The 27,432-nt window shown below is 55.6% G+C and overlaps 1 protein-coding gene across 5 annotated transcripts; it reads left to right on the top strand.

Annotated features, from left to right (window-relative positions):
* Nucleotides 1–27,417, top strand: LOC142484874 (uncharacterized). Of its 5 annotated transcripts, none has more exons than XM_075584106.1 (4): nt 1–88; nt 8,648–8,774; nt 14,371–14,484; nt 25,215–27,417. In XM_075584106.1, exons 1-4 carry the CDS (start codon nt 71–73, stop codon nt 26,330–26,332), a joined length of 1,377 nt encoding a protein of 458 aa, XP_075440221.1. In that variant the 5' UTR covers nt 1–70; the 3' UTR covers nt 26,333–27,417. The 5 variants fall into 5 exon arrangements, with proteins under 5 accessions (XP_075440221.1, XP_075440220.1, XP_075440222.1 ...); XM_075584105.1 differs by having other exon boundaries at nt 25,212–27,417; XM_075584107.1 differs by lacking the exons at nt 1–88; nt 8,648–8,774 and adding an exon at nt 9,781–9,901 and having other exon boundaries at nt 25,212–27,417.
* The last annotated feature ends 15 nt before the right edge of the window (nt 27,418–27,432 follow it).

Here is a 27,432-nt window from a genome sequence, read left to right as displayed (position 1 = left end):
CTTTTCCCTTATGTCTTGGGACTCACAGACCTGATCTCCTTCTGATCTGCAGCAGCACAGGGGGAGCACCATGTCTGCAGGGGGGAAGGTGAGGGGGGGAAGGTGAGGGGGGGAAGGTGAGGGGGGGAGCACCATGTCTGCAGGGGGGAAGGTGAGGGGGGGAGCACCATGTCTGCAGGGGGGAAGGTGAGGGGGGAGCACCATGTCTGCAGGGGGGAAGGTGAGGGGGGAGCACCATGTCTGCAGGGGGGAAGGTGAGGGGGGGAGCACCATGTCTGCAGGGGGGATGGTGAGGGGGGAGCACCATGTCTGCAGGGGGGAAGGTGAGGGGGGAGCACCATGTCTGCAGGGGGGAAGGTGAGGGGGGGGAGCACCATGTCTGCAGGGGGGAAGGTGAGGGGGGGGAGCACCATGTCTGCAGGGGGGAAGGTGAGGGGGGAGCACCATGTCTGCAGGGGGGAAGGTGAGGGGGAGCACCATGTCTGCAGGGGGGAAGGTGAGGAGGAGCACCATGTCTGCAGGGGGGAAAGTGAGGGGGGAGCACCATGTCTGCAGGGGGGAAGGTGAGGGGGGAGCACCATGTCTGCAGGGGGGAAGGTGAGGGGGGGAGCACCATGTCTGCAGGGGGGAAGGTGAGGGGGAGCACCATGTCTGCAGGGGGGAAGGTGAGGGGGGAGCACCATGTCTGCAGGGGGGAAGGTGAGGGGGGAGCACCATGTCTGCAGGGGGGAAGGTGAGGGGGGAGCACCATGTCTGCAGGGGGGAAGGTGAGGGGGGGAGCACCATGTCTGGAGGGGGGAGCACCATGTCTGCAGGGGGGAAGGTGAGGGGGGAGCACCATGTCTGCAGGGGGGAAGGTGAGGGGGGGAGCACCATGTCTGCAGGGGGGAAGGTGAGGGGGGGAGCACCATGTCTGCAGGGGGGAAGGTGAGGGGGGAGCACCATGTCTGCAGGGGGGAAGGTGAGGGGGAGCACCATGTCTGCAGGGGGGAAGGTGAGGGGGAGCACCATGTCTGCAGGGGGGAAGGTGAGGGGGGAGCACCATGTCTGCAGGGGGGAAGGTGAGGGGGGAGCACCATGTCTGCAGGGGGGAAGGTGAGGGGGGGAGCACCATGTCTGCAGGGGGGAAAGTGAGGGGGGAGCACCATGTCTGCAGGGGGGAAGGTGAGGGGGGAGCACCATGTCTGCAGGGGGGAAGGTGAGGGGGGAGCACCATGTCTGCAGGGGGGAAGGTGAGGGGGGAGCACCATGTCTGCAGGGGGGAAGGTGAGGGGGGGGAGCACCATGTCTGCAGGGGGGAAGGTGAGGGGGGAGCACCATGTCTGCAGGGGGGAAAGTGAGGGGGGAGCACCATGTCTGCAGGGGGGAAAGTGAGGGGGGAGCACCATGTCTGCAGGGGGGAAGGTGAGGGGGGAGCACCATGTCTGCAGGGGGGAAGGTGAGGGGGGAGCACCATGTCTGCAGGGGGGAAGGTGAGGGGGGGAGCACCATGTCTGCAGGGGGGAAGGTGAGGGGGGAGCACCATGTCTGCAGGGGGGAAGGTGAGGGGGGAGCACCATGTCTGCAGGGGGGAAGGTGAGGGGGGAGCACCATGTCTGCAGGGGGGAAGGTGAGGGGGGAGCACCATGTCTGCAGGGGGGAAGTGAGGGGGAGCACCATGTCTGCAGGGGGGAAGGTGAGGGGGAGCACCATGTCTGCAGGGGGGAAGGTGAGGGGGGGGAGCACCATGTCTGCAGGGGGGAAGGTGAGGGGGGGAGCACCATGTCTGCAGGGGGGAAAGTGAGGGGGGAGCACCATGTCTGCAGGGGGGAAAGTGAGGGGGGAGCACCATGTCTGCAGGGGGGAAGGTGAGGGGGCAGCACCATGTCTGCAGGGGGGAAGGTGAGGGGGGAGCACCATGTCTGCAGGGGGGAAGGTGAGGGGGGAGCACCATGTCTGCAGGGGGGAAGTGAGGGGGAGCACCATGTCTGCAGGTGGGAAGGTGAGGGCACCATGTCTGCAGGGGGGAAGGTGAGGGGGGAGCACCATGTCTGCAGGGGGGAAGGTGAGGGGGAGCACCATGTCTGCAGAGGGGAAGGTGAGGGGGGGAGCACCATGTCTGCAGAGGGGAAGTTGAGGGGGGGAGCACCATCTCTGCAGGGTGGAAGGTGAGGGGGGAGCACCATGTCTGCAGGTGGGAAGGTGAGGGGGGAGCACCATGTCTGCAGGTGGGAAGGTGAGGGGGGAGCACCATGTCTGCAGGTGGGAAGGTGAGGGGAGAGCACCATGTCTGCAGGGGGGAAGGTGAGGGGGGAGCACCATGTCTGCAGGGGGGAAGGTGAGGGGGGAGCACCATGTCTGCAGGGGGGAAGGTGAGGGGGAGCACCATGTCTGCAGGTGGGAAGGTGAGGGGGGTAGCACCATGTCTGCAGGGGGGAAGGTGAGGGGGGGAGCACCATGTCTGCAGGGGGGAAGGTGAGGGGGGGAGCACCATGTCTGCAGGGGGGAAGGTGAGGGGGGAGCACCATGTCTGCAGGGGGGAAGGTGAGGGGGGAGCACCATGTCTGCAGGGGGGAAGGTGAGGGGGGAGCACCATGTCTGCAGGGGGGAAGGTGAGGGGGGAGCACCATGTCTGCAGGGGGGAAGGTGAGGGGGGAGCACCATATCTGCAGGGGGGAAGGTGAGGGGGAGCACCATGTCTGCAGGGGGGAAGGTGAGGGGGGGAGCACCATGTCTGCAGGGGGGGAGCACCATGTCTGCAGGGGGGAAAGTGAGGGGGGAGCACCATGTCTGCAGGGGGGAAAGTGAGGGGGGAGCACCATGTATGCAGGGGGGAAGGTGAGGGGGCAGCACCATGTCTGCAGGGGGGAAGGTGAGGGGGGAGCACCATGTCTGCAGGGGGGAAGGTGAGGGGGGAGCACCATGTCTGCAGGGGGGAAGTGAGGGGGAGCACCATGTCTGCAGGTGGGAAGGTGAGGGCACCATGTCTGCAGGGGGGAAGGTGAGGGGGGAGCACCATGTCTGCAGGGGGGAAGGTGAGGGGGAGCACCATGTCTGCAGAGGGGAAGGTGAGGGGGGGAGCACCATGTCTGCAGAGGGGAAGGTGAGGGGGGGAGCACCATGTCTGCAGAGGGGAAGTTGAGGGGGGGAGCACCATCTCTGCAGGGTGGAAGGTGAGGGGGGAGCACCATGTCTGCAGGGGGGAAGGTGAGGGGGGAGTACCATGTATGCAGGGGGGAAGGTGAGGGGGGAGTACCATGTCTGCAGGGGGGAAGGTGAGGGGAGCACCATGTCTGCAGGTGGGAAGGTGAGGGGGGAGCACCATGTCTGCAGGTGGGAAGGTGAGGGGGGAGCACCATGTCTGCAGGTGGGAAGGTGAGGGGAGAGCACCATGTCTGCAGGGGGGAAGGTGAGGGGGGAGCACCATGTCTGCAGGGGGGAAGGTGAGGGGGGAGCACCATGTCTGCAGGGGGGAAGGTGAGGGGGAGCACCATGTCTGCAGGTGGGAAGGTGAGGGGGGTAGCACCATGTCTGCAGGGGGGAAGGTGAGGGGGGGAGCACCATGTCTGCAGGGGGGAAGGTGAGGGGGGGAGCACCATGTCTGCAGGGGGGAAGGTGAGGGGGGGAGCACCATGTCTGCAGGGGGGATGGTGAGGGGGGAGCACCATGTCTGCAGGGGGGAAGGTGAGGGGGGAGCACCATGTCTGCAGGGGGGAAGGTGAGGGGGGAGCACCATGTCTGCAGGGGGGAAGGTGAGGGGGGAGCACCATGTCTGCAGGGGGGAAGGTGAGGGGGGAGCACCATATCTGCAGGGGGGAAGGTGAGGGGGAGCACCATGTCTGCAGGGGGGAAGGTGAGGGGGGGAGCACCATGTCTGCTGGGGGGAAAGTGAGGGGGGAGCACCATGTCTGCAGGGGGGAAGGTGAGGGGGGAGCACCATGTCTTCAGGGGGGAAGGTGAGGGGGGGAGCACCATGTCTGCAGGGGGGAAGGTGAGGGGGGGAGCACCATGTCTGCAGGTGGGGAGCACCATGTCTGAAGGGGGAAAGTGAGGGGGGAGCACCATGTCTGCAGGGGGGAAGTGAGGGGGAGCACCATGTCTGCAGGTGGGAAGGTGAGGGCACCATGTCTGCAGGGGGGAAGGTGAGGGGGGGAGCACCATGTCTGCAGGGGGGAAGGTGAGGGGGGGAGCACCATGTCTGCAGGGGGGAAAGTGAGGGGGGAGCACCATGTCTGCAGGGGGGAAAGTGAGGGGGGAGCACCATGTCTGCAGGGGGGAAGGTGAGGGGGGAGCACCATGTCTGCAGGGGGGAAGGAGAGGGGGGAAGCACCATGTCTGCAGGGGGGAAAGTGAGGGGGGAGCACCATGTCTGCAGGGGGGAAGGTGGGGGGGGAGCACCATGTCTGCAGGGGGGAAGGTGAGGGGGGGAGCACCATGTCTGCAGGGGGGAAGGTGAGGGGGTGAGCACCATGTCTGCAGTGGGGAAGGTGAGGGGGGGAGCACCATCTCTGCAGGGGGGAAGGTGAGGGGGGGAGCACCATGTCTGCAGGGGGGAAGGTGAGGGGGGAGCACCATGTCTGCAGGGGGGAAGGTGAGGGGGAGCACCATGTCTGCAGGGGGGAAGGTGAGGGGGGAGCACCATGTCTGCAGGTGGGAAGGTGAGGGGGGAGCACCATGTCTGCAGGTGGGAAGGTGAGGGGGGAAGGTGAGGGGGGAGCACCATGTCTGCAGGTGGGAAGGTGAGGGGGGAGCACCATGTCTGCAGGTGGGAAGGTGAGGGGGGGAGCACCATGTCTGCAGGGGGGAAGGTGAGGGGGGGAGCACCATGTCTGCAGGGGGGAAGGTGAGGGGGGGGAGCACCATGTCTGCAGGGGGGAAGGAGAGGGGGGGGAGCACCATGTCTGCAGGGGGGAAGGTGAGGGGGGGGAGCACCATGTCTGCAGGGGGGAAGGTGAGGGGGGAGCACCATGTCTGCAGGGGGGAAGGTGAGGGGGGGAGCACCATGTCTGCAGGGGGGAAGGTGAGGGGGGGGAGCACCATGTCTGCAGGGGGGAAGGTGAGGGGGGGGAGCACCATGTCTGCAGGGGGGAAGGAGAGGGGGGGGAGCACCATGTCTGCAGGGGGGAAGGTGAGGGAGGGGAGCACCATGTCTACAGGGGGGAAGGTGAGGGGGGAGCACCATGTCTGCAGGGGGGAAGGTGAGGGGGGGAGCACCATGTCTGCAGGGGGGAAGGTGAGGGGGGGAGCACCATGTCTGCAGGGGTTAAGGTGAGGGGGGGAGCACCATGTCTGCAGGGGGGAAGGTGAGGGGGGGGAGCACCATGTCTGCAGGGGGGAAGGTGAGGAGGGTGAGCACCATGTCTGCAGGGGGGAAGGTGAGGGGGGGAGCACCATGTCTGCAGGGGGGAAGGTGAGGGGGGGGAGCACCATGTCTGCAGGAGGGAAGGTGAGGGGGGGGAGCACCATGTCTGCAGGGGGGAAGGTGAGGGGGGGAGCACCATGTCTGCAGAGGGGAAGGTGAGGCGGGAGCACCATGTCTGCAGAGGGGAAGGTGAGGGGGGGAGCACCATGTCTGCAGGGGGAAAGTTGAGGGGGGGAGCACCATGTCTGCAGGGGGAAAGGTGAGGGGGGAGAGCACCATGTCTGCAGGGGGGAAGAAGGTGAGGGGGGAGAGCACCATGTCTGCAGGGGGGAAGAAGGTGAGGGGGAGCACCATGTCTGCAGGTGGGAAGGTGAGGGGGGAGCACCATGTCTGCAGGTGGGAAGGTGAGGGGGGGAGCACCATGTCTGCAGGGGGGAAGGTGAGGGGGGAGCACCATGTCTGCAGGGGGGAAGGTGAGGGGGGAGCACCATGTCTGCAGGGGGGAGGGTGAGGGGGGAGCACCATGTCTGCAGGGGGGAAGGTGAGGGGGGGGAGCACCATGTCTGCAGGGGGGAAGGTGAGGGGGGGAGCACCATGTCTGCAGGGGGGAAGGTGAGGTGGGGGAGCACCATGTCTGCAGAGGGGAAGGTGAGGGGGGGAGCACCATGCCTGCAGGGGGGAAGGTGAGGGGGGGGAGCACCATGTCTGCAGGGGGGAAGGTGAGGGGGAGCACCATGTCTGCAGGGGGAAGGTGAGGGGGGGAGCACCATGTCTGCAGGGGGGAAGGTGAGGGGGGGAGCACCATGTCTGCAGGGGGGAAGGTGAGGGGGGTGAGCACCATGTCTGCAGGGGGAAGGTGAGGGGGGGAGCACCATGTCTGCAGGGGGAAGGTGAGGGGGGGAGCACCATGTCTGCAGGGGGGAAGGTGAGGGGGGGGAGCACCATGTCTGCAGGGGGGAAGGTGAGGGGGGGAGCACCATGTCTGCAGGGGGGAAGGTGAGGGGTGTGAGCACCATGTCTGCAGAGGGGAAGGTGAGGGGGGGAGCACCATGTCTGCAGAGGGGAAGTTGAGGGGGGGGAGCACCATGGCTGCAGGGGGGAAGTTGAGGGGGGGAGCACCATGTCTGCAGGGGGGAAGTTGAGGGGGGGAGCACCATGTCTGCTGAGGGGAAGGTGAGGGGGGGGCACCATGTCTGCAGGGGGGAAGGTGAGGGGGGGGAGCACCATGTCTGCAGGGGGGAAGGTGAGGGGGGGGAGCACCATGTCTGCAGGGGGGAAGGTGAGGGGGGGAGCACCATGTCTGCAGGGGGGAAGGTGAGGGGGGGGAGCACTATGTCTGCAGGGGGGGAGCACCATGTCTGCAGAGGGGAAGGTGAGGGGGGGAGCACCATGTCTGCAGAGGGGAAGGTGAGGGGGGGAGCACCATGTCTGCAGGGGGAAAGTTGAGGGGGGGAGCACCATGTCTGCAGGGGGAAAGGTGAGGGGGGAGAGCACCATGTCTGCAGGGGGGAAGAAGGTGAGGGGGAGCACCATGTCTGCAGGGGGGAAGAAGGTGAGGGGGAGCACCATGTCTGCAGGTGGGAAGGTGAGGGGGGAGCACCATGTCTGCAGGGGGGAAGGTGAGGGGGGGGAGCACCATGTCTGCAGGGGGGAAGGTGAGGGGGGGAGCACCATGTCTGCAGGGGGGAAGGTGAGGGGGGGAGCACCATGTCTGCAGGGGGGAAGGTGAGGGGGGGGAGCACCATGTCTGCAGGGGGGAAGGTGAGGGGGGGGAGCACCATGTCTGCAGGGGGGAAGGTGAGGGGGAGCACCATGTCTGCAGGGGGAAGGTGAGGGGGGGAGCACCATGTCTGCAGGGGGGAAGGTGAGGGGGGGGGGAGCACCATGTCTGCAGGGGGGAAGGTGAGGGGGGGAGCACCATGTCTGCAGGGGGAAGGTGAGGGGGGAGCACCATGTCTGCAGGGGGGAAGGTGAGGGGGGGAGCACCATGTCTGCAGGGGGGAAGGTGAGGGGGGGAGCACCATGTCTGCAGGGGGGAAGGTGAGGGGTGGGAGCACCATGTCTGCAGAGGGGAAGGTGAGGGGTGGGAGCACCATGTCTGCAGAGGGGAAGGTGAGGGGGGGAGCACCATGTCTGCTGAGGTGAAGGTGAGGGGGGGAGCACCATGTCTGCAGAGGGGAAGGTGAGGGGGGGAGCACCATGTCTGCAGGGGGAAAGTTGAGGGGGGGGAGCACCATGTCTGCAGGGGGAAAGGTGAGGGGGGAGAGCACCATGTCTGCAGGGGGGAAGAAGGTGAGGGGGGGGGGGAGCACCATGTCTGCAGGGGGGAAGAAGGTGAGGGGGGAGAGCACCATGTCTGCAGGGGGGAAGAAGGTGAGGGGGGAAGCACCATGTCTGCAGGGGGGAAGAAGGTGAGGGGGGAAGCACCATGTCTGCAGGGGGGAAGAAGGTGAGGGGGGGAAGCACCATGTCTGCAGGGGGGAAGAAGGTGAGGGGGGGAAGCACCATGTCTTCCGGGGGGGGGAAGAAGGTGAGGGGGGGAAGCACCATGTCTGCAGGGGGGGGAAGAAGGTGAGGGGGGGAAGCACCATGTCTGCAGGGGGGGGGGGAAGAAGGTGGGGGGGGGAAGAAGGTGAGGGGGGGAAGCACCATGTCTGCAGGGGGGGGAAGCACCATGTCTGCAGGGGGGGAGAAGGTGAGGGGGGGGGGAGAAGGTGAGGGGGGGAAGAAGGTGAGGGAGGGGAGCACCATGTCTGCAAGGGGAAGAAGGTGAGGGGGGAGCACCATGTCTGCAGGGGGGAAGAAGGTGAGGGGGGAGCACCATGTCTGCAGGGGGGGAAGAAGGTGAGGGGGGATCACCATGTCTGCAGGGGGGAAGAAGGTGAGGGGGGTGCACCATGTCTGCGGGGGAAGAAGGTGAGGGGGGGGGGAGCACCATGTCTGCAGGGGGGTTGAAGGTGGGGGGGGGAGCACCATGTCTGCAGCGGGGGTTGAAGGGGGGGGGGTAGCACCATGTCGGCAGGGGGGAGCATCATGTCTGCAGGGGGGTTGAAGGGGGGGGAAGCACCATGTCGGCAGGGGGGAAGGTTAAATGGTAAGAGAAAATGTAGCTACAACAAATGGGGAATTCAATGACGGATGCTCTGCAGATCGTCTAGGAAAGTGTCTAAAAAAGTAATGCTTAATAGTGTGATGCTCTGCGGGTCTCTGTGAGATATAGAGCAATGCACTGCAGATTTCTAAGTCACTTTGTCCTGGTGGGACGTGGAGCAGGAGGTGCTGATCGGGGGATACTTTGTGTTTCAGGGGCCGGTGACGTTTGAGGACATCGCGGTGCGTTTCTCGGAGGAGGAATGGGAGTATTTAGAAGAATGGCAGAAGCAGCTTTATAAGGAGGTCATGGTGGACAATTACCGGACTCTAACCTCTCTGGGTAAGGGGAGGAGGGCCGCTCTCTGGGAGAGGTGGGGGGCGCTTTGGTAAGGGGAGGAGGGCTGCTCTCTGGGGGAGGAGAGGAGGGCGGCAGCTCTCTGGGAGAGGTGGGGGCGCTTTGGGTAAGGGGAGGAGGGCTGCTCTCTGGGGGAGGAGAGGAGGGCTGCAGCTCTCTGGGAGATTTGGGGGGCGCTTTGGTAAGGGGAGGAGGGCTGCTCTCTGGGGGAGGAGAGGAGGGCGGTAGATTTCTGGGAGAGGTGGGGGGTGCTTTGGGTAAGGGGAGGAGGGCAGCTCTGGGGGAGGAGAGGAGGGCGGTAGCTCTGTGGGAGAGGTGGGGGGTGCTTTGGGTAAGGGGAGGAGGGCAGCTCTCTGGGGGACGTGGGGGCGCCCTGGGCGAGGAGGGGAGGGCGGCAGCTTTCTGGGTGAGGAGAGGAGGAGGGGCGCTCTTTATATGGCCGCATGCAACTGCGGCGTTATTTATATGGCCGCATGCAACTGCGGGGTTAAATACGTGGAGAGGCCCGACGCCAATTCAGACTCCAGCTTTTGGACATGTTGGCTCGGTACGCAGTAAAGGACCAACTCCTGTAGACACATGAATGATGCCCACAACGGTGGGATCTCAAAGGTCTAAGGTTTTTTGGTCTAGACCACTTCACAACAGGTCCTAGGAAAGGTGATTGGGATAGGTTGTTCCTCCAGCGAGAATGTCGCTGGATTTACGATCTTCCCACTCCGAGTCCGCATGGCCTGAATGAGGGATTTCTATACTCCCCGGTTGTGTAACCACTCATCACATAGGATAACAGCAGTAGGGCCCCACTGCAATCCATTGTTTTGCACCCCGTATAGGCTGTATGAAATCTGAGATGGGTCATCGCAGTATAACCAGATCCCCCCCCACCTTAAGTATGGTTAACGATTACTGCATCCTGTGTCTGCGTTTATTCCCTGGTAACACGTTTGATGCGCTCTCTCTCACTTAGATCAGTGACAATATCTAGAGATGAACTCCACAGATGAACTTCCAGTGTAGGAAGCTGAGGATTAATGAACTGGTGGCTAGCCAGGCCTGTGGATAGCCCATGGATAGCCCGTGGATAGCCAGGCCCGTGTTGGGTGTAACAAGTGAGGAACCATTCGAATTGTGTAACAGTTTTTTTTCCATAGATAACCTTGAATCAAAACCAGTCTCTTCTTAAGTATCGAATAGCGTTTATATTAACCAATTCCATGTCTCTCGAAGTAAAATGATGTATGAATTAGACAAACACTGAGTAATTAAGAGTCAGGGTATGTGCAAACGTAAGTGAAACCCTGGGTTTGTCAGCTAAATGAAAGGGAATTAGGTGGATCTTCAAGTGTGAGTGTGGGAGGCCCCACCCTATATAAAGATGAGAAACTTTGTGGGTTTGGTCTTCACCATATAGGTGTGTGGAAACACGTCATGCCAGGATCAAACGAAATATCTGAGTTATTGATGCTCATTGTCACGGTAGCTTGTGACAGGCTGTAATTTACACCAAAACTATATATAAATATATATATATATACCTGCGTTTGAACTGGGACGAGACTTAGATATAACAAATTGTATTTATTCCTTAGGATAGGTGAACACAACAGATATGTACAAATAACAGCAAAATATAGACACTTACTTAAAGATTAGGACAGAAGGCCATCAGGATACAGACTGGGCCACTTCTCCCATATTTCAGTTGACATCACAGCAATACATGCAGGACATGAACAACAAGAAGCCTTTGCATGCAGGCATCAAGACATTACATGAAGACTAACAAAGGAATATAGGGAACAGCAGTTTATATATCTTTTGTCCCTCTATTCTTAACCTTAAGCACCTGTGATTGGTTTTCAATTACCTCCAGCCAATCTTTCTACACATTTCAACACATGCCCCCCTGCTAGCTGGCACAGGCGCAGTAGAACTCTGGGGTCTCATTTCTGTAGCCCCACATATGCAAATGGAATGCCAGCCAGTCTACCCATTTGGCTTTCTGGCAGGAAAACCTTTGTTGGAAGGTGTTAAATGGAACACTTAAAAACTGCTCTGGTTTGAGCCGCAAATAAACAGTGAGGGTGACAAAACTCTTTGAACAATACTTAAGTCCTAGACATTCGGTCGCCTCTAGGGCCATCTGTTACATTATGGCCAAAGAAATTTCCTCTGGAATTTATCCATACCTTAGAATACAGTATTAAGCATAAAACATAGACGTATTGGGTCTAGCAGGTCCAAACTTCCCAGTTCTCATTGCCAGAACTGGGACACCATATGGTCCAAAAAGCGACTTGCTATGACCTACGGAACCGGAGTTACACAAATGCACATTAGATCATTTTTTACTTTAATACAAAAATCTCCGCTAAAAAAGAAATCTCAGCTTTTCACTAAATCCCCATTGAAAACAACGGCCAGCTCCGCCATAGACTTTCAATGGTAAATCGCCGCCATTGAAGTCAATGGGGTTTTTCTGCCATTGAAGTCTATGGGAAAAGTCCCGAACCTTCAAGGGGGTCCATACTCCGTCGGGTTGGTCCAGGCGGGTCAAGGATGGTTCTGCAGTGATGCCGGAGCAGTGGCTAAAGATACCCCAAACCTTGATCCGCTGAGCTCTCCGGAACCGGAGATATGGAGTACCAAATTTCAGCTTTTTCCACTTAGTCGTTTTTCAGAGCCGTTTTTGCTGCCTATGGCGCAACCCGCTCTATCTGGTTCGACTCTTATCGGGGGTCCAGGATTCGGGGACCCGGTGGTGGTCGAGTGGGGGGAAGCCCAGGAACTAGGGGCAAAAAGAATTTTATTCCTAGGTGCTCTAGAACTGTTTATTCCCACGCTAATTGACGTTGAACTTGACTCAAGTGATTTTAGCTCTTTTAAAGGACATTGTATCCGCTTTGCGGTTTGCGGTCTGGACGGCAGCCAACTTGTTCTTCGAAAGTTACCTCGAGGAATCTCCATTGAAGTCAATGGGCCCATTGACTTTCAATGGGAAACCGCCGCTCTCCCTCTCGGACGCCACCTGCTGGTCTTTACAGGAAACAGGACTAAAACAGCACAATTCTCCATTGGAATGCATTGAGCCCTAATGGCGGCCAATGGGGACCTGCAAAATGGTGCCTGAAAAGGCGGGAAAACTACACAAAGAGCTATAATCATTAAAGAACTATTAACCCTTGTGCTCCCGGATGGATTCTAGTGTGTGTGTGATGCAGACACTGATTAACACAGACATTACAATGGAACAGGGGAACAGGGGAAAATACATTTACAGGTCATAACAAGGGTTAAATCACATTTCTGGACCTCAGTTCAGTTAATCCCTTGTCTCCCTGGTGCGGTCAGGGGTGGCCAAATGGGGTGCAACCCCTTTAATACCGGGCCACCCCCTTTCTCCCTCTACACTCATCAGTCTAAAAAGAGTTACAAAACCATTTCTAAGGATTTGGGGCCCCACCAATCCACTGTCAAACAGAGAAAGTCCAAGACCACAGTCACTCTACTCAGGAGCGGTCGTCCTACCAAAATATCTCCAAGAACAAACCGCAAACCATCCAGTAAATCACAGATGACAGACGAGTCAACGGTTGAACTTTTTGGCCTTAATGAGAAACGTTATGTTTGGTGAAAACCGAACACTGCGTTCGGACAGAAGAACCTCATCCCAACCGTAAAGCATGGTGGTGGGAGTGTGATGATTTGGGGCTGCTTTGTTGCCTCAGGACCTGGATGGCTTGCCATTGACACAACCATGTTTTAGAATGGCCTAGTCAAAGTCCAGACCTAAAACCCATCGAAATGTTGTGGCAGGACCTGAAGTGAGTTGTCCATGCAAGGAAGTCCTCAAATGTCACTGAGTTGAAGCAGTTCTTGAGGATGGAATGGGCCCATCCACAAAGGTTGTAACACTATTCTCCCTTGTTACACCCAACCCACTCTGGCTATCCACCAGTTCATTAATCCTTGGCTTCCTACATTGGCAGTCCATCAGATAGTCTAGCGAGTGCACACAATTGGGGAATTTTCTTTGCCTACTCTCCTACGGAGAGAGACCCTCTGACTTGGAGCCATTTCTCTTGCCTCGGTTACAGTCCAGTTATTGGACACCCATGGGGATAAACCCGTGTTCCTATGTAAGATGTGAAGATTCCTCAGTGTGAGTTAGTCAGGACACATTGTCACAGTGCCTTAGTATCCTGGCACTTTTAGAAGTCCTGGACCTTTTAACTTTCTTTACTTATGTGTATAGGCAGTGGTCCTGTATAGTAACCCCCTTAAACTCCTAGTGTTAGGGTAGCACAAGGAGGGGTGGAGCCTCTAGCATGGAAAGGGGGGCCGACATCTTGTTTGAGACCCTCCGTTAATAATCATCAACATTCGTTGTATCTGGGTGGAAATCACAAGACAGGTGGGGTACCAGGGATGTAATTGTGATTAAAGTTTATTTTGTCTCTCCCCCCATGAGTGCTTCATGCCTGCCAAGCAACACGGCCCAATGTGCAACTCTCCCAACACCACCTCACACCCGGCAGATTTATTTATTGATCAATAACCTGGTATGCAAGGTAAAGCGCTTACATAAGATCCCTATACATGGCACATAAAGATGATTTAATAATCACAAATACCAATATTCCTATAGAGAAAGGTATATAATACACCATTGCTAATAGATGTATTTATTAGCGAGGAACCGCGCCAGTCTCTCCCTTGACTCTCCTATACCGCTCCCCAAAACGCTCACAGGTGCAAGGAGAGCAAAGCACCCTCATACAGTTACACGGAATGACACGGTGCATGCCTGTGTACCTGTTTGTAGACACTTGGTACATCCCTGATTCTCCGTTCTGTCTTATTTAAGAGATCAATGCCGCGATCCTTTTAATGGACAAACCTGGTCATCCTTCGTAGGCCAAGCTTTCACCGGCTCTTTAGACCTCACCAGTTTCTTTTTTACATGTTGAATCGGACGGCCCATGTGACGCTCTCACGGCCTATCCCATGTGATGTTCTCACGACCTATCCCATGTGACGCTCTCACAGCCTATCCCATGTGACGCTCTCACGGCCTATCCCATGTGACGTTCTCACGGCCTATCCCATGTGACGCTCTCACGGCCTATCCCATGTGACGCTCTCACGGCCTATCCCATGTGACGCTCTCACGGCCTATCCCATGTGACGCTCTCACGGCCTATCCCATGTGACGCTCTCACGGCCTATCCCATGTGACGCTCTCACGGCCTATCCCATGTGACGCTCTCACGGCCTATCCCATGTGACGCTCTCACGGCCTATCCCATGTGACGCTCTCACGGCCTATCCCATGTGACGCTCTCACGGCCTATCCCATGTGACGCTCTCACGGCCTATCCCATGTGACGCTCTCACGGCCTATCCCATGTGACGCTCTCACGGCCTATCCCATGTGACGCTCTCACGGCCTATCCCATGTGACGCTCTCACGGCCTATCCCATGTGACGCTCTCACGGCCTATACCATGTGACGCTCTCACGGCCTATCCCATTATAGTAGAGGCATTGTAACGCCGTGTCATGTTCGTATATACAGGTCTGCCGATGGTGAAACGTGAGGTTTTATCTATGATTGAACGAGGGGAGGTTCCGTGCTTCGATTCTCACTGGCAAACGGAAGTGAGGGATATTCACACCGGCGACCGCACTGGTAAGTAACAAACGGAGATAGATGGGTGCAGTGTGTGTGTGTGTGTGACAGTGTGACTGTGTGTGTGTGTGTGTGTGTGTGTGTGTGTGTGTGTGTGCAGCCAGTGTCCCCTGCAACGTTACTCTGTGTTAGATTTCCGGTCAGCAATAAAGATGGGTGGAGCAGCCGGCATCTGTTCCACGGATTAACGGCACAGGAGATCCTTGTGCTCAGAAAGGAGCACACCTGAGGTACCCTGGGAGATATGCTAATGAGATATGTAAAGTATATTTAAATGACTCACATCTCATCACCCTTCCTAAAAGTATTTCCATAAGAACTATATTGAGTTGACATCTAAGGCACCTTGTGCGGAATGGGGCACTGGTGTCAGGCCCAACAGCATTAGAACCAACAACCTCTGTTATCCTGGCAGCAGCTCTCACAGTGTGAGCTAAACCAGCTGCACCGCTTTGAGCTGTACTTCTCACACCGGCATCTTATCCATCTCTTGGCATATCTCACAGAGCCACTAAGAGTTTATAAAGAAATGCACAATCGTACCCATGCTTACAGCAAAGATTTGGTTTGGCTTTATTACGTTGGAAATGAAGCACGTCTTATTTAGCTACGGGACCTGTGAATAGGGGAGTGTTTGTCACTGAAGTGTTTCCTCTACCGTTACCCGGGGACGGGCACTGCCGAAAAATTATTCGTCATAACGGCATGAGATTTATTGTAATCGTATTCTGCACAATGAGAATCTGTTCAATAGGAAAATACATTATTTTTTCGTAATTTGTTAAAAAATGGGGGCGTGGCCACGACGGTGAGGTGAACGGCAGCTTAGTCTCTGAGCGCCACTCTCACCAGCGCTAAATAATTAAATAACTTCAATAGCAGCGCGAATATCACAGCGATTTCGAGTGCAAAACACCATTGAACATACGGTGATGGCGACGGACAAAGTAACTCGCAGAAAAACGCAACCAGTGTCTACATATTTCAAAAGAGGAGAAGCAGCACATGCAGCACCGGCAGATAAGATGGAGTCCCCTGCACAGCCCGCACTATCAGACACAGATGCGATGGCTTCCTGAGCAGACTAGGCGCAGGCGGAGCGACTCAGTGATCCCCCAGGTCAGCAGGAGAGGAGAGAAGATCGCCCACACTGACATGGAGCAGAGTGGGGGCTAACCGACCTGATGCGGAGGAGAGAACGGCGGCGAGCCCCAATTGATGTCCTCCCCTTGAGAGATGAACCTTGCCGCTTCCAAAGAAGATACGGAGATGCGGAGACGCAGCCTCTAACTATGCCTCCTAACTATGCATGTAGCTATACCTTGTAACTGTTCCCTCTAGCTGTGCTTTTAAATAGGATTCTAAATATGCCTCCTAGTAGCTATGCTTTCTAATTATACTTCTAAATATGCCCCCTGAATTTGCTCGTAGCTATGCTTTCTAATTATACTTCTAAATATGCCCCCTGACTTTGCTCGTAGCTATGCTTTCTAATTATACTTCTAAATATGCCCCCTGACTTTGCTCGTAGCTATGCTTTCTAATTATACTTCTAAATATGCCTCCTAGCTTTGCTCCTAGCTACGCTTTCTAATTATACTTCTAAATATGCCCCCTGACTTTGCTCGTAGCTATGCTTTCTAATTATACTTCTAAATATGCCCCCTGACTTTGCTCGTAGCTATGCTTTCTAATTATACTTCTAAATATGCCCCCTGACTTTGCTCGTAGCTATGCTTTCTAATTATACTTCTAAATATGCCCCCTGACTTTGCTCGTAGCTATGCTTTCTAATTATACTTCTAAACATGCCCCCTGACTTTGCTCGTAGCTATGCTTTCTAATTATACTTCTAAATATGCCCCCTGACTTTGCTCGTAGCTACGCTTTCTAATTATACTTCTAAATATGCCCCCTAGCTTTGCTCGTAGCTACGCTTTCTAATTATACTTCTAAATATGCCTCCTAGCTTTGCTCCTAGCTATGCTTTCTAATTATACTTCTAAATATGCCTCCTAGCTTTGCTCCTAGCTATGCTTTCTAATTATACTTCTAAATATGCCCCTGGCTTTGCTCGTAGCTATGCTTTCTAATTATACTTCTAAATATGCCCCCTGGCTTTGCTCGTAGCTACGCTTTCTAATTATACTTCTAAATATGCCTCCTAGCTTTGCTCCTAGCTACACTTCTCTCTGTATCTCTGCCGGATTCCTGGTACGCTGTATGTTCCCCTTACCTGCCCTTCGATCGATATGGGGCTTTACCGAGACCCAAATGGACCTGCCTCTGTGCTATATGGGGCTGCGGGGTTCCCCGGGTGAGGAGCTGATCCGCACGTGATTTTGGGACGGCGGCCATCTTGTCCGGCTCCTTCCCCGAAAAGAGCGGGAACTGCTCTGACTTTCGCGGCCGGTGGGGGTGACGTCACCCGGACGAGACGGCGCCGCGTCATCATCTCGCGAGACTTCCGTCTGTCCCACACGGGCTGTGTTAAAGTCACGGAACACAGCATGTCCTGCCCAGGAGGAAGACTACGATCGGGACATGGGGGGTGTGGGTGGGGAGGGTACAGAGGGGGGGGGGGCGTAGGGGGAGAGCACGAGGGGGGGACACGGGGGTAGCAGCCATGGGTCCACTCTCCCTTGAACCTCATCATAGGAAACACACGGACTAAGAAACAAGGAAGGTTACACGGCTTTGAGCACAGTTGTAGTTAAGTTGGTAAATATAGCTAGTTAAGTTACAGGGTATAGACTAAAGGCTCATACGCTCAGATTTATTAGTCTTAGTCGCTTATGGGGGGTTAGAGATTAGGGATGGAGAGGTTGTATAGTTTCTAGTTATATAGTTAAGTTGCTAAAGTAAGCTCTTTTTATGTTTTTGTATGTTAAATTGTTAAATGTTAAAATTGTATGTTACAGACGACGCTATATAATGTGAGTTTGAAAATATTGTAAATAATAATATATAAATAATATATATGGGGTATAAGGGCGTGCACAGGTGGGCGTTATATACTCGCTTAGACAGGTAACACATGTAATACATCTAGTAGATGAGAGTTAGGTAAGAAATATGAACTAGGTAAAGTTAGACAAGTAATAAAATTAGGGTTAGGCAATAAGTAATCTGTCATACGTAATAGGTATTTGGTAGCGTGTTCTAGTAAGTAATACCCAAGTTGAAGTACGTAAATAAGTAATAGTTCATCAGACGTGTGGTTACACACGAAAGCTGGAGGGACAATGTTAATGAATAAGATGTAAATAAAATAGGGTATTCAAAAATTGTAAATAAGTTAGTGCGGTAGATCGCTAAGAAGTTTAAAGATTAAAAAATCACTGAAGTTTAAGTTTTTGTTAAGTGACAGACGCGCGCCGGTGGGATTCGCTCCCGGCGTTGTGCATGCGTTGTGCATGCGTTGTGCATGCGTTCCTCGCATTGGTTCCTGATGAGTCAGGGCCATAAACAAGTCCCAAGGGGGTCAGCCCCCAGTGGGGAAGGCCGGCCGTTTCCAAAGGCCAGGCATAATGACCTACCCTTTGGGCGTCAGAGTCGCACTCGGGGGACCCCGAGTCGCGATCTGGTTTTTCGTTTATTTTTTATGATCATAACTTTGTTTAATTTATGTTTGGTATTTTGCTTTACCCCCTATGTGTTTCCCCTTGTACTGTGTCTCCCCCACCTTGTCCATCCCTCCCTACCCCCTCCTCGCCCGGAGGGGGAGGGCGTCGGGAAGCGGGAGTCGTACGGGACGGGCGCCCCAAGGATAGCGTCGAAATGAACCTACTCCCCCGTATCCTATACCTCTTCCAGACGTTACCAGTGCCACTCCGACTGAAGGGTCTGAAATCTCCAAATTTATCTGGGGAGGGAAAAAGCCGCGAGTCAACAAATTAAATATGAAAAGACCTGCCCTGGCGGGGGGACTAGCGGTACCCTGCCCGCTCTCATACTACAAAGCGGCTCAATTAAGCCAAATTGTACAATGCTAATCGAACCCGCAGCTGAAAAGATGGGCGGAGCTAGAGAGAGCTTCCTGTGCTCCATTAAAACTCTGCAGCTTGATTGGCTACCTAAAACCGCGCGATAATGCGCTGGCAGGCCGCTCTCCTCGATGACCAACTCGTTGTCTGTCTGGGAGGCTGCTAAGATTAAATACTCCCTCACAACAGGTAATTCCTCAATGTCCCCAATCTGGAACAATCCACGTTCGCTCCGGGCCTGCTAGGGGGAGATGCGTCAATTTGGAAACACAAAGGATTGATACGGATCAAAGACCTGGAGGTGGAGGGTTACAACAGAAAGATTAAAGCATTTCACCACGTCAGGTTAGAAAAAGGTAAAGGTCTGAGGCAGGGGGGGGGGGTGCTATCATGGGGGGGTGCTGCTATCATGGGGGGGAGGAAAAGGTCTGAGGGAGGGGGTGCTGCTATCAGGGAGGGGGGAGTAAAGGTCTTGAGGGAGGGGGGGGTAAAGGTCTGAGGGAGGAGGGGAGTAAAGGTCTGAGGAGGGGGGTGCTGCTATCGGGGGGAGAGTAAAGGTCTGAGGGAGGGGGTGCTGCTATCAGGGAGGGGGGGGGGTGCTGCTATCAGGGAGGGGGGGGGAGGAAAAGGTCTGAGGGAGGGGGGGTGCTGCTATCAGGGAGGGTGGAGGAAAAGGTCTGAGGGAGGGGGAGCTGCTATCAGGGAGGGGGGAGGAAAAGGTCTGAGGGGGGGGGGGTGCTGCTATCAGGGAGGGGGGGAGTAAAGGTCTGAGGGAGGGGGGTGCTGCTATCAGGGAGGGGGGGAGTAAAGGTCTGAGGGGGGGGTGCTGCTATCAGGGAGGGGGGGAGGAAAAGGTATGAGGGAGGGGATGCTGCTATCAGGGAGGGGGGGAGTAAAGGTCTGAGGGAGGGGGTGCTGCTATCAGGGAGGGGGGAGGAAAAGGTCTGAGGGAGGGGTGGGTGCTGCTATCAGGGAGGGGGGAGGAAAAGGTCTGAGGGAGGGGGAGCTGCTATCAGGGAGGGGGGGGAGTAAAGGTCTGAGGGAGGGGGGTGCTGCTATCAGGGAGGGGGGGGAAAGGTCTGAGGGAGGGGGGTGCTATCATGGGGGGGAGAGGAAAAGGTCTGAGGGAGGGGGTGCTGCTATCAGGAGGGGGGAGGAAAAGGTCTGAGGGAGGGTGGGTGCTGCTATCAGGGAGGTGGGAGGAAAAGGTCTGAGGGAGGGGGTGCTGCTATCAGGGAGGGGGGAGGAAAAGGTCTGAGGGAGGGGTGGGTGCTGCTATCAGGGAGGGGGGAGGAAAAGGTCTGAGGGAGGGGGAGCTGCTATCAGGGAGGGGGGGGAGTAAAGGTCTGAGGAGGGGGGTGCTGCTATCAGGGAGGGGGGGGAAAGGTCTGAGGGAGGGGGGGGTGCTATCATGGGGGGGAGAGGAAAAGGTCTGAGGGAGGGGTGCTGCTATCAGGGAGGGGGAGGAAAAGGTCTGAGGGAGGGGTGGGTGCTGCTATCAGGGAGGGGGGAGGAAAAGGTCTGAGGGAGGGGGAGCTGTTATCAGGGAGGGGGGTGAGTAAAGGTCTGAGGGAGGGGGGTGCTGCTATCAGGGAGGGGGGAGGAAAAGGTCTGAGGGAGGGGTGGGTGCTGCTATCAGGGAGGGGGGAGGAAAAGGTCTGAGGAGGGGGAGCTGCTATCAGGGAGGGGGGGAGTAAAGGTCTGAGGGAGGGGGGTGCTGCTATCAGGGAGGGGGGGAGTAAAGGTCTGAGGGAGGGGGTGCTGCTATCAGGGAGGGGGGAGGAAAAGTTTGAGGGAGGGAGTGCTGCTATCAGGGAGGGGGGGGAGTAAAGGTCTGAGGGGGGGTGATGCTATCGGAGGGGGGGAGTAAAGGTCTGAGGGAGGGGGGGTGCTGCTATCAGGGAGGGGGGGAGTAAAGGTCTGAGGGGGGGGTGCTGCTATCAGGAGGGGTGAGGAAAAGGTCTGAGGGAGGGGGGTGCTGCTATCAGGGAGGGGGGAGTAAAGGTCTGAGGAGGGGGGGTGCTGCTATCAGGGAGGGGGGGAGGAAAAGGTCTGTGGGAGGGGGGTGCTGCTATCAGGGAGGGGGGAGGAAAAAGTCTGCGGGAGGGGGGTGCTGCTATCAGGGAGGGGGGAGGAAAAGGTCTGCGGGAGGGGGTGCTGCTATCAGGGAGGGGGGAGGAAAAGGTCTGAGGGAGGGGATGCTGCTATCAGGAAGGGGGGGAGGAAAAGGTCTGAGGGAGGGGGTGTTGCTATCAGGGAGGGGGGGAGGAAAAAGGTCTGAGGGAGGGGGGTGCTGCTATCAGGGAGGGGGGAGGAAAAGGTCTGAGGGAGGGGGGTGCTGCTATCAGGGAGGGGGGGAGTAAAGGTCTGAGGGAGGGGGGGGAGTAAAGGTCTGAGGGAGGGGGGGCTGCTATCAGGGAGGGGGGAGTAAAGGTCTGAGGGAGGGGGGGTGCTGCTATCAGGGAGGGGGGAGGAAAAGGTATGAAGGAGGGGGTGCTGCTATCGGAGGGGGGGGAGTAAAGGTCTGAGGGGGGTGCTGCTATCAGGGAGGGGGGAGTAAAGGTCTGAGGGAGGGGGTGCTGCTATCGGAGGGGGGTGCTGCTATCAGGGAGGGGGGGGAGTAAAGGTCTGAGGGGGGTGCTGCTATCAGGGAGGGGGGAGTAAAGGTCTGAGGGAGGGGGGGTGCTGCTATCAGGGAGGGGGGGAGGAAAAGGTCTGAGGGAGGGGGGTGCTGCTATCAGGGAGGGGGGTAGAAAATGTCTGAGGGAGGGGGGTGCTGCTATCAGGGAGGGGGGAGGAAAAGGTCTGAGGGAGGGGGGGTGCTGCTATCAGGAAGGGGGGGAGGAAAAGGTCTGAGGGAGGGGGTGTTGCTATCAGGGAGGGGGGAGGAAAATGTCTGAGGGAGGGGGGGTGCTGCTATCAGGGAGGGGGGAGGAAAAGGTCTGAGGAGGGGGGTGCTGCTATCAGGGAGGGGGGGGAGTAAAGGTCTGAGGGAGGGGGGCTGCTATCAGGGAGGGGGAGAGTAAAGGTCTGAGGGAGGGGGGGCTGCTATCAGGGAGGGGGAGTAAAGGTCTGAGGGAGGGGGGGTGCTGCTATCAGGGAAGGGGGAGTAAAAGTCTGAGGGAGGGGGGGTGCTGTTATCAGGGAGGGCGGGAGGGAAAGGTCTGAGGGAGGGGGGTGCTGCTATCAGGGGGGGGAGGAAAAGGTCTGAGGGGGGGTGCTGCTATCAGGGAGGGGAGTAAAGGTCTGAGGGGGGTGCTGCTATCAGGAGGAGGGGTAAAGGTCTGAGGAGGGGGTGCTGCTATCAGGGAGGGGGGAGAGTAAAGGTCTGAGGGGGGGGTGCTGCTATCAGGAGGGGGGGAGGAAAGGTCTGAGGGGGGGTGCTGCTATCAGGGAGGGGGGGAGGAAAAGGTCTGAGGGGTGGGGGTGCTGCTATCAGGGAGGGGGGAGGAAAAGGTCTGAGGGGGGGGGGGGGTGCTGCTATCAGGGAGGGGGGTAAAGGTCTGACGGAGGGGGTGCTGCTATCAGGGAGGGGGGAGAGTAAAGGTCTGAGGGAGGGGGGGCTGATATCAGTGGGGGAGTAAAGGTCTGAGGGAGGGGTGTGCTGCTATCGGGGGGGAGTAAAGGTCTGAGGGAGGGGGTGCTGCTATCAGGGAGGGGGGGAGTAAAGGTCTGAGGGAGTGGGGTGCTGCTATCAGGGAGGGGGGGAGGAAAAGGTCTGAGGGGGGTGCTGCTATAAGGGAGGGGGGGTAAAGGTCTGAGGGAGGGGAGTGCTGCTATCAGGGAGGGGGGGAGGAAAAGGTCTGAGGGAGGGGGGCTGCTATCAGGGGGGGGAGTAAAGGTCTGAGGGAGGAGGGCTGCTATGGAGGGGGGTAGAGTAAAGGTCTGAGGGAGGGGGGCTGCTATCAGAGAGGGGGGGAATAAAGGTCTGAGGGAGGGGGGGCTGCTATCAGGGAGGGGGGGAGAGTAAAGGTCTGAGGGAGGGGGGGTGCTGCTATCAGGGAGGGGGGGAGAGTAAAGGTCTGAGGGAGGGGGGTGCTGCTATCGGGGAGGGGGGGAGGTATAGGTCTGAGGGAGGGGGGCTGCTATCAGGGAGGGGGGGTAAAGGTCTGAGGGAGGGGGTGCTGCTATCAGGGACGGGGGGAGTAAAGTTCTGAGGGGGGTGCTGCTATCAGGGAGGGGGGGAGTAAAGGTCTGAGGGGGGGTGCTGCTATCAGGGGGGGAGTAAAGGTTTGAGGGAGGGGGGTGCTGCTATCAGGGAGGGGGGAGTAAAGGTTTGAGGGAGGGGGTGCTGCTATCAGGGAGGGGGAGAGTAACGGTCTGAGGGAGGGGGTGCTGCTATCAGGGAGGGGGGGTAAAGGTCTGAGGAGGGGGGTGCTGCTATCAGGGAGGGTGGAAAGTAAAGGTCTGAGGGAGGGGGGGTGCTGCTATCAGAGGAGGGTGGAGAGTAAAGGTCTGAGGGAGGGGGTGCTGCTATCTGGGGGGGAGTAAAGGTCTGAGGGAGGGGTGCTGCTATCGGGGGTGGGAGAGTAAAGGTTTGAGGGAGGAGGGAGAGTAAAGGTCTGAGGGAGGGGGGCTGCTATCAGGGAGGGGGGGGAGTAAAGGTCTGAGGGAGGGGGGGTGCTGCTATCAGGGAGGGGGAGAGTAAAGGTCTGAGGGAGGGGGTGCTGCTATCGGGGGGGGGGGAGAGTAAAGGTTTGAGGGAGGGGTGTGCTGCTATTAGGGAGGGGGGAGAGTAAAGTTCTGAGGGAGGGGGGTGCTGCTATCGGGGGGGGAGAGTAAAGGTCTGAGGGAGGAGGGGGGTAACCCCTGAGGAAGTGAGTTTACTCATGAAACGCGTCGGGTGGTGTTTGGAGACTCAGTGGCATTAGGAGCCACCGTTTTGGAGGTCTAGTACCCCCTATCCGGTCAGAGGAGGACTGCCAGCACCGGAGTGTACCCGCGCCCCCTCTCTGAGGCTGCTGTCGGCACACGGAGCGGTCCCTCGTGGCTACGATCCCGGAGGGGAACCGGCACAGGCAGTGTCAGCCCTCACGGATTGATCGAATCGGCGGCGCATGTAGGAGCGTCACCGGCCGCCGTTTCGGGCAGCACTCGTTCCCATGCTGGACCCTTGTTCCGTGGATGCTTGTCCTCCAGCGCTGCTTTGCCTTTGGGCTCTTGTAAGTCGGGTTTCACAAGCGTTTATTCAGTGTGCATTTGCTTGGTATGCTCCTGTGCGCAATTCTCTACAACCACCAGACTCTCGTAATGCGGAGACTATACGTAGGGTGGCGATTTCGGCAAGTGGGAGGTTCATACCGACAAAGAAAGGACTTGTAGTTCCTGCTACTGCCTACATTAGCCAAATGTTTAACATCTGTCTGCAGTAAACAGAGATATCAACAATTGTATTGTGTAGTCAATGTGTGTCAACATCCAAACGTTGACTACACAATACGTTGTTTATATTGTGTTAGTGGCAGACTGGTGTGCAACCCTATTTTCGCCATTTGACTACAGATCCTTACCGTTTGAGTTGCCCCGAGAACGACAGTCACGGACCGGAAGGATTAATGCTATGGGGTGTCCCATTCAGAAGCATGAACCCCTCCCTCCTGCCATTCCCCTCCCCTCCTTCTCCATCCTCCCCCCTCCATCCTCCCCCCCACCATAGCATGATTCTGGCAGCACTGTTCCCATCAGCGCAGACTTTTGCATATATATAAATGGGGTACACAGGCCATGCCTCGCTCACTGTAAGGGTAAAGGAAACACTTGATTGACAAACACCCATTAGAGACCCCTAAGAAAAAATAAATCTTGAATTATTGCCAAACAAACAGCTGCCAAATATTTGCTGTATGCATGGTCACGTGTGTACGAGAGACAGTTAGATTGTTACATTCTTTACACATCGCTATTTCTGGGTTATCGAACAGGGATTTCACTTTTACGGCATGTAGCAAGAGGTCTCAAAGTGCAACAAATCCATCAAACTCTATAGCTTTTTACCAACCTCACTTCCCTCTGAACGTTACAGTATAAATATCCCGTGTGTTTAGGAAATATTGGGTCTCGGGTCTCTGGACTTGACCAGTGGCCTCACTTTGCTAAGAGGAAGACTCCCCGATATCCGCCGTTCCGGTGACCGGACACTCGCTTCACGTGAATGTGAGGTCTTGGCTGTAATTTCCCCTGTGGCCTTAGTTCAGTTTCCTGTGAAGACCTTTTTTCTCTTGCTGAGGAACGCCTGACCGCATTGAATCGGAGCCTATGTATTCATTGAATACAGTGTATTTGGGTCTCAGAAATAAAAGGTGGGGCACATTATCGTACCATTTTAATGATTAGAATATTAATGAGTTACCCCACTAGTGATTCCACAAAATTGTAGTACATACATTCTCGCCCCTAATATCATCACCCTCCAGGTGCGGTGTGTGTTACTCGAAATCAAACAAAAAAGAGGCAGAGACACATTTTTCAGATAAATATATTGTGCATCGAAATATAGACCAACGTTTCGTTCTGTTTAGGGGAACCTTTGTCACCCTGATGACTGCCCCATAAAGGGACAGAAACGTTGGTCCAAATTTCTATGCACAATATATTTATTTGAAAGATGTGGCTCTGCAGTTTTTGTTTGATACCGTTTTAAGGATACCTCCGCAAAATGAAAACGGGACATGCTGTGCCGGATATCCTTGCTTTGCTGACCGTTATCTGAATAAGTGATGCTAATGTTAGTTTTGTTTCCAGAAGTTCAGCAATCTGCAGCACTTCCTGTCTGCCTGGGACAGAGTGCAGAGGGCCCTACAGAACAAGACTCACAAGGTATTCAACTACAAAATGAAAGCACCAATTTCCAAAGGCGGGAATGGGACAGGAGGTTGCGTGATCCAGTTGTGGTTCCAGTACACACTGGTGGAAACTCTCCAGTCCAACCCATTGTCTGCCATGACCTCATAATAATCACTGAAGAGCTTCCAAACCAAGAAGAGGAACTGAGCTCTGGGACCGAAAGTGAAAGAGGCACCAATGTTGTTAAAATGGTAAACACAGAGACCCCAATGATTGAGTCCTGTGAGTGTGCTGAATGTGGCATATGCTTTTCAAATCACTTTGATTACATAAAACATCAGAAAAACCACATGGTAGAAAAGCCCTTTGAATGCCCTGAATGTGGCAAGAACTTCAGGAGAAAAGCCTCCCTTCTCGAACACAATAGAATTCACACAGGAGAAACCCCCTATACATGCTCGGTATGTGGAATGAGCTTCAGGTGGAGATCCTACCTGGTTCAGCACCAGAGGGTTCACACGGGTGAAACGCCCTATAAATGTAATGACTGTGGGAAAACCTTTAGCCAGAGCTCAAATCTCATTGAACACAAAAGAATTCACACGGGGGAGAAACCCTTCTCATGCTATGAATGTGGGCGTAGCTTCAGTCAGAAAGCTCACCTTATTCAGCACCAAAGAATCTACACAGGAGAAAAACCATATAAGTTCAGCGCATGTAAGGAAAGCATCAGGTGGAAATCGGATGTTCTTCAGCACCAAAGATTTCACACAGGGAAGGCACCGTATACATGCAGTGAATGTGGCAAATGCTTCAGTCAGAGATCGAATGGAGTTATACACCAAAGAGTTCACACGGGGGAAACTCCTTACAAATGCAGTGAATGTGGAAAATTCTTCAGCCGGAAAGCGAATCTTGTGAGGCATCAAATGCTTCATACGGGGGAGACGCCGTTTAAATGCAATGACTGTGGGAAAGGCTTTACCCAGATAACACACCTCACCCACCACCAGAAAACGCTGACTGGGAAAACAAGATGTAAAATTATACATGCATTAAACAACGCTCTGGCAGAATAAACCGCAATTTGTACTGAATACGCAATCAAATGGAAACCACCTTCCACACAAACCATTGAAGGTTTAACCTGGAATATTCAAATTAAATGATTTCTTTTTCTTAAATCCAAAGAGAAACCCTGAGAATTTTACATTTAAAATAAAAAAAGGTCCCTGGTGCTAAAAAGTTTCCTTCCAAAGCTACACAAAGTTCAAACTTCAATGTATCTTGTCCATTAATGTAATACCATTCTCTACCCTGAAGGGCTTGCACTCTAATTTCTGGTACCTGAAGCTGAGGGAGATCAAATGTTTGACCGATGTCACTCAGTAAATATAAGGGTCTTAGGTGGGAATTGAACCCACATGCCGCTCTTGTCAGGGTCTTCAGAGCAGAATAATTCAGCCCAACGACAGATCCAAGCGAAGACATGGACAGTACATGGCCGGCCGACAGTACGCGATGGAAGCCACCAAGAAGCGGGGTAACGCACTGTCAATCATGGACTCGCTTCCACTCGCTTGAATTAAAGCGAATGCCTCATTAACCCTGTAGGAATCGTCTCGTACTCTGGGAAGCTGATAGCGGGTGTGCGGTCTCAGTAAAGATGTGCGACAACGTACACAATTTTGCGAACCAGCGGATATTTGCCCCTTTTCAGCCGCGAGTAATTTTGCGGCCTTGTCAGACATTTTCCAGACCCAGAATAGGACTTTTGCCCTCCTCTCTGCAGCAAAAGTCCTATTTCAGGGTCTGGAAAATGGCTGACAAGGCCGCAAAATTACTCAAAGTCTTGGCGACGCTGCAAATTCTCGGCTGGAACGTATCATTTTGATTGTCGAGCAATGTGAAATTTTGCAGCTTTGGTGAAAACCTAATTTTTAGCACATTTACACATTTGTAGGTTTTATCCCTAAAAACAAAAAAAAATCACAATCTTCAAATATTAATTAGTCAACATTTCACCTACAGATATAGAAGAAAACACTGAAGATAGAAGCAAAAAATAGCGACATTTACACGTTAACGGCTGCAAGGTGCCTTATGATTAAACACATGTAAATCACAGCATACAGTAGCTTTAAACCGTTTGTGTATCACTTTCTGTCAAATAAAGTGA

The sequence above is a fragment of the Ascaphus truei genome, unplaced genomic scaffold, assembly GCF_040206685.1.
Source record: "Ascaphus truei isolate aAscTru1 unplaced genomic scaffold, aAscTru1.hap1 HAP1_SCAFFOLD_449, whole genome shotgun sequence".
Lineage (NCBI taxonomy): Eukaryota > Metazoa > Chordata > Amphibia > Anura > Ascaphidae > Ascaphus > Ascaphus truei.
This window is presented reverse-complemented; position numbering and strand designations above follow the sequence as displayed.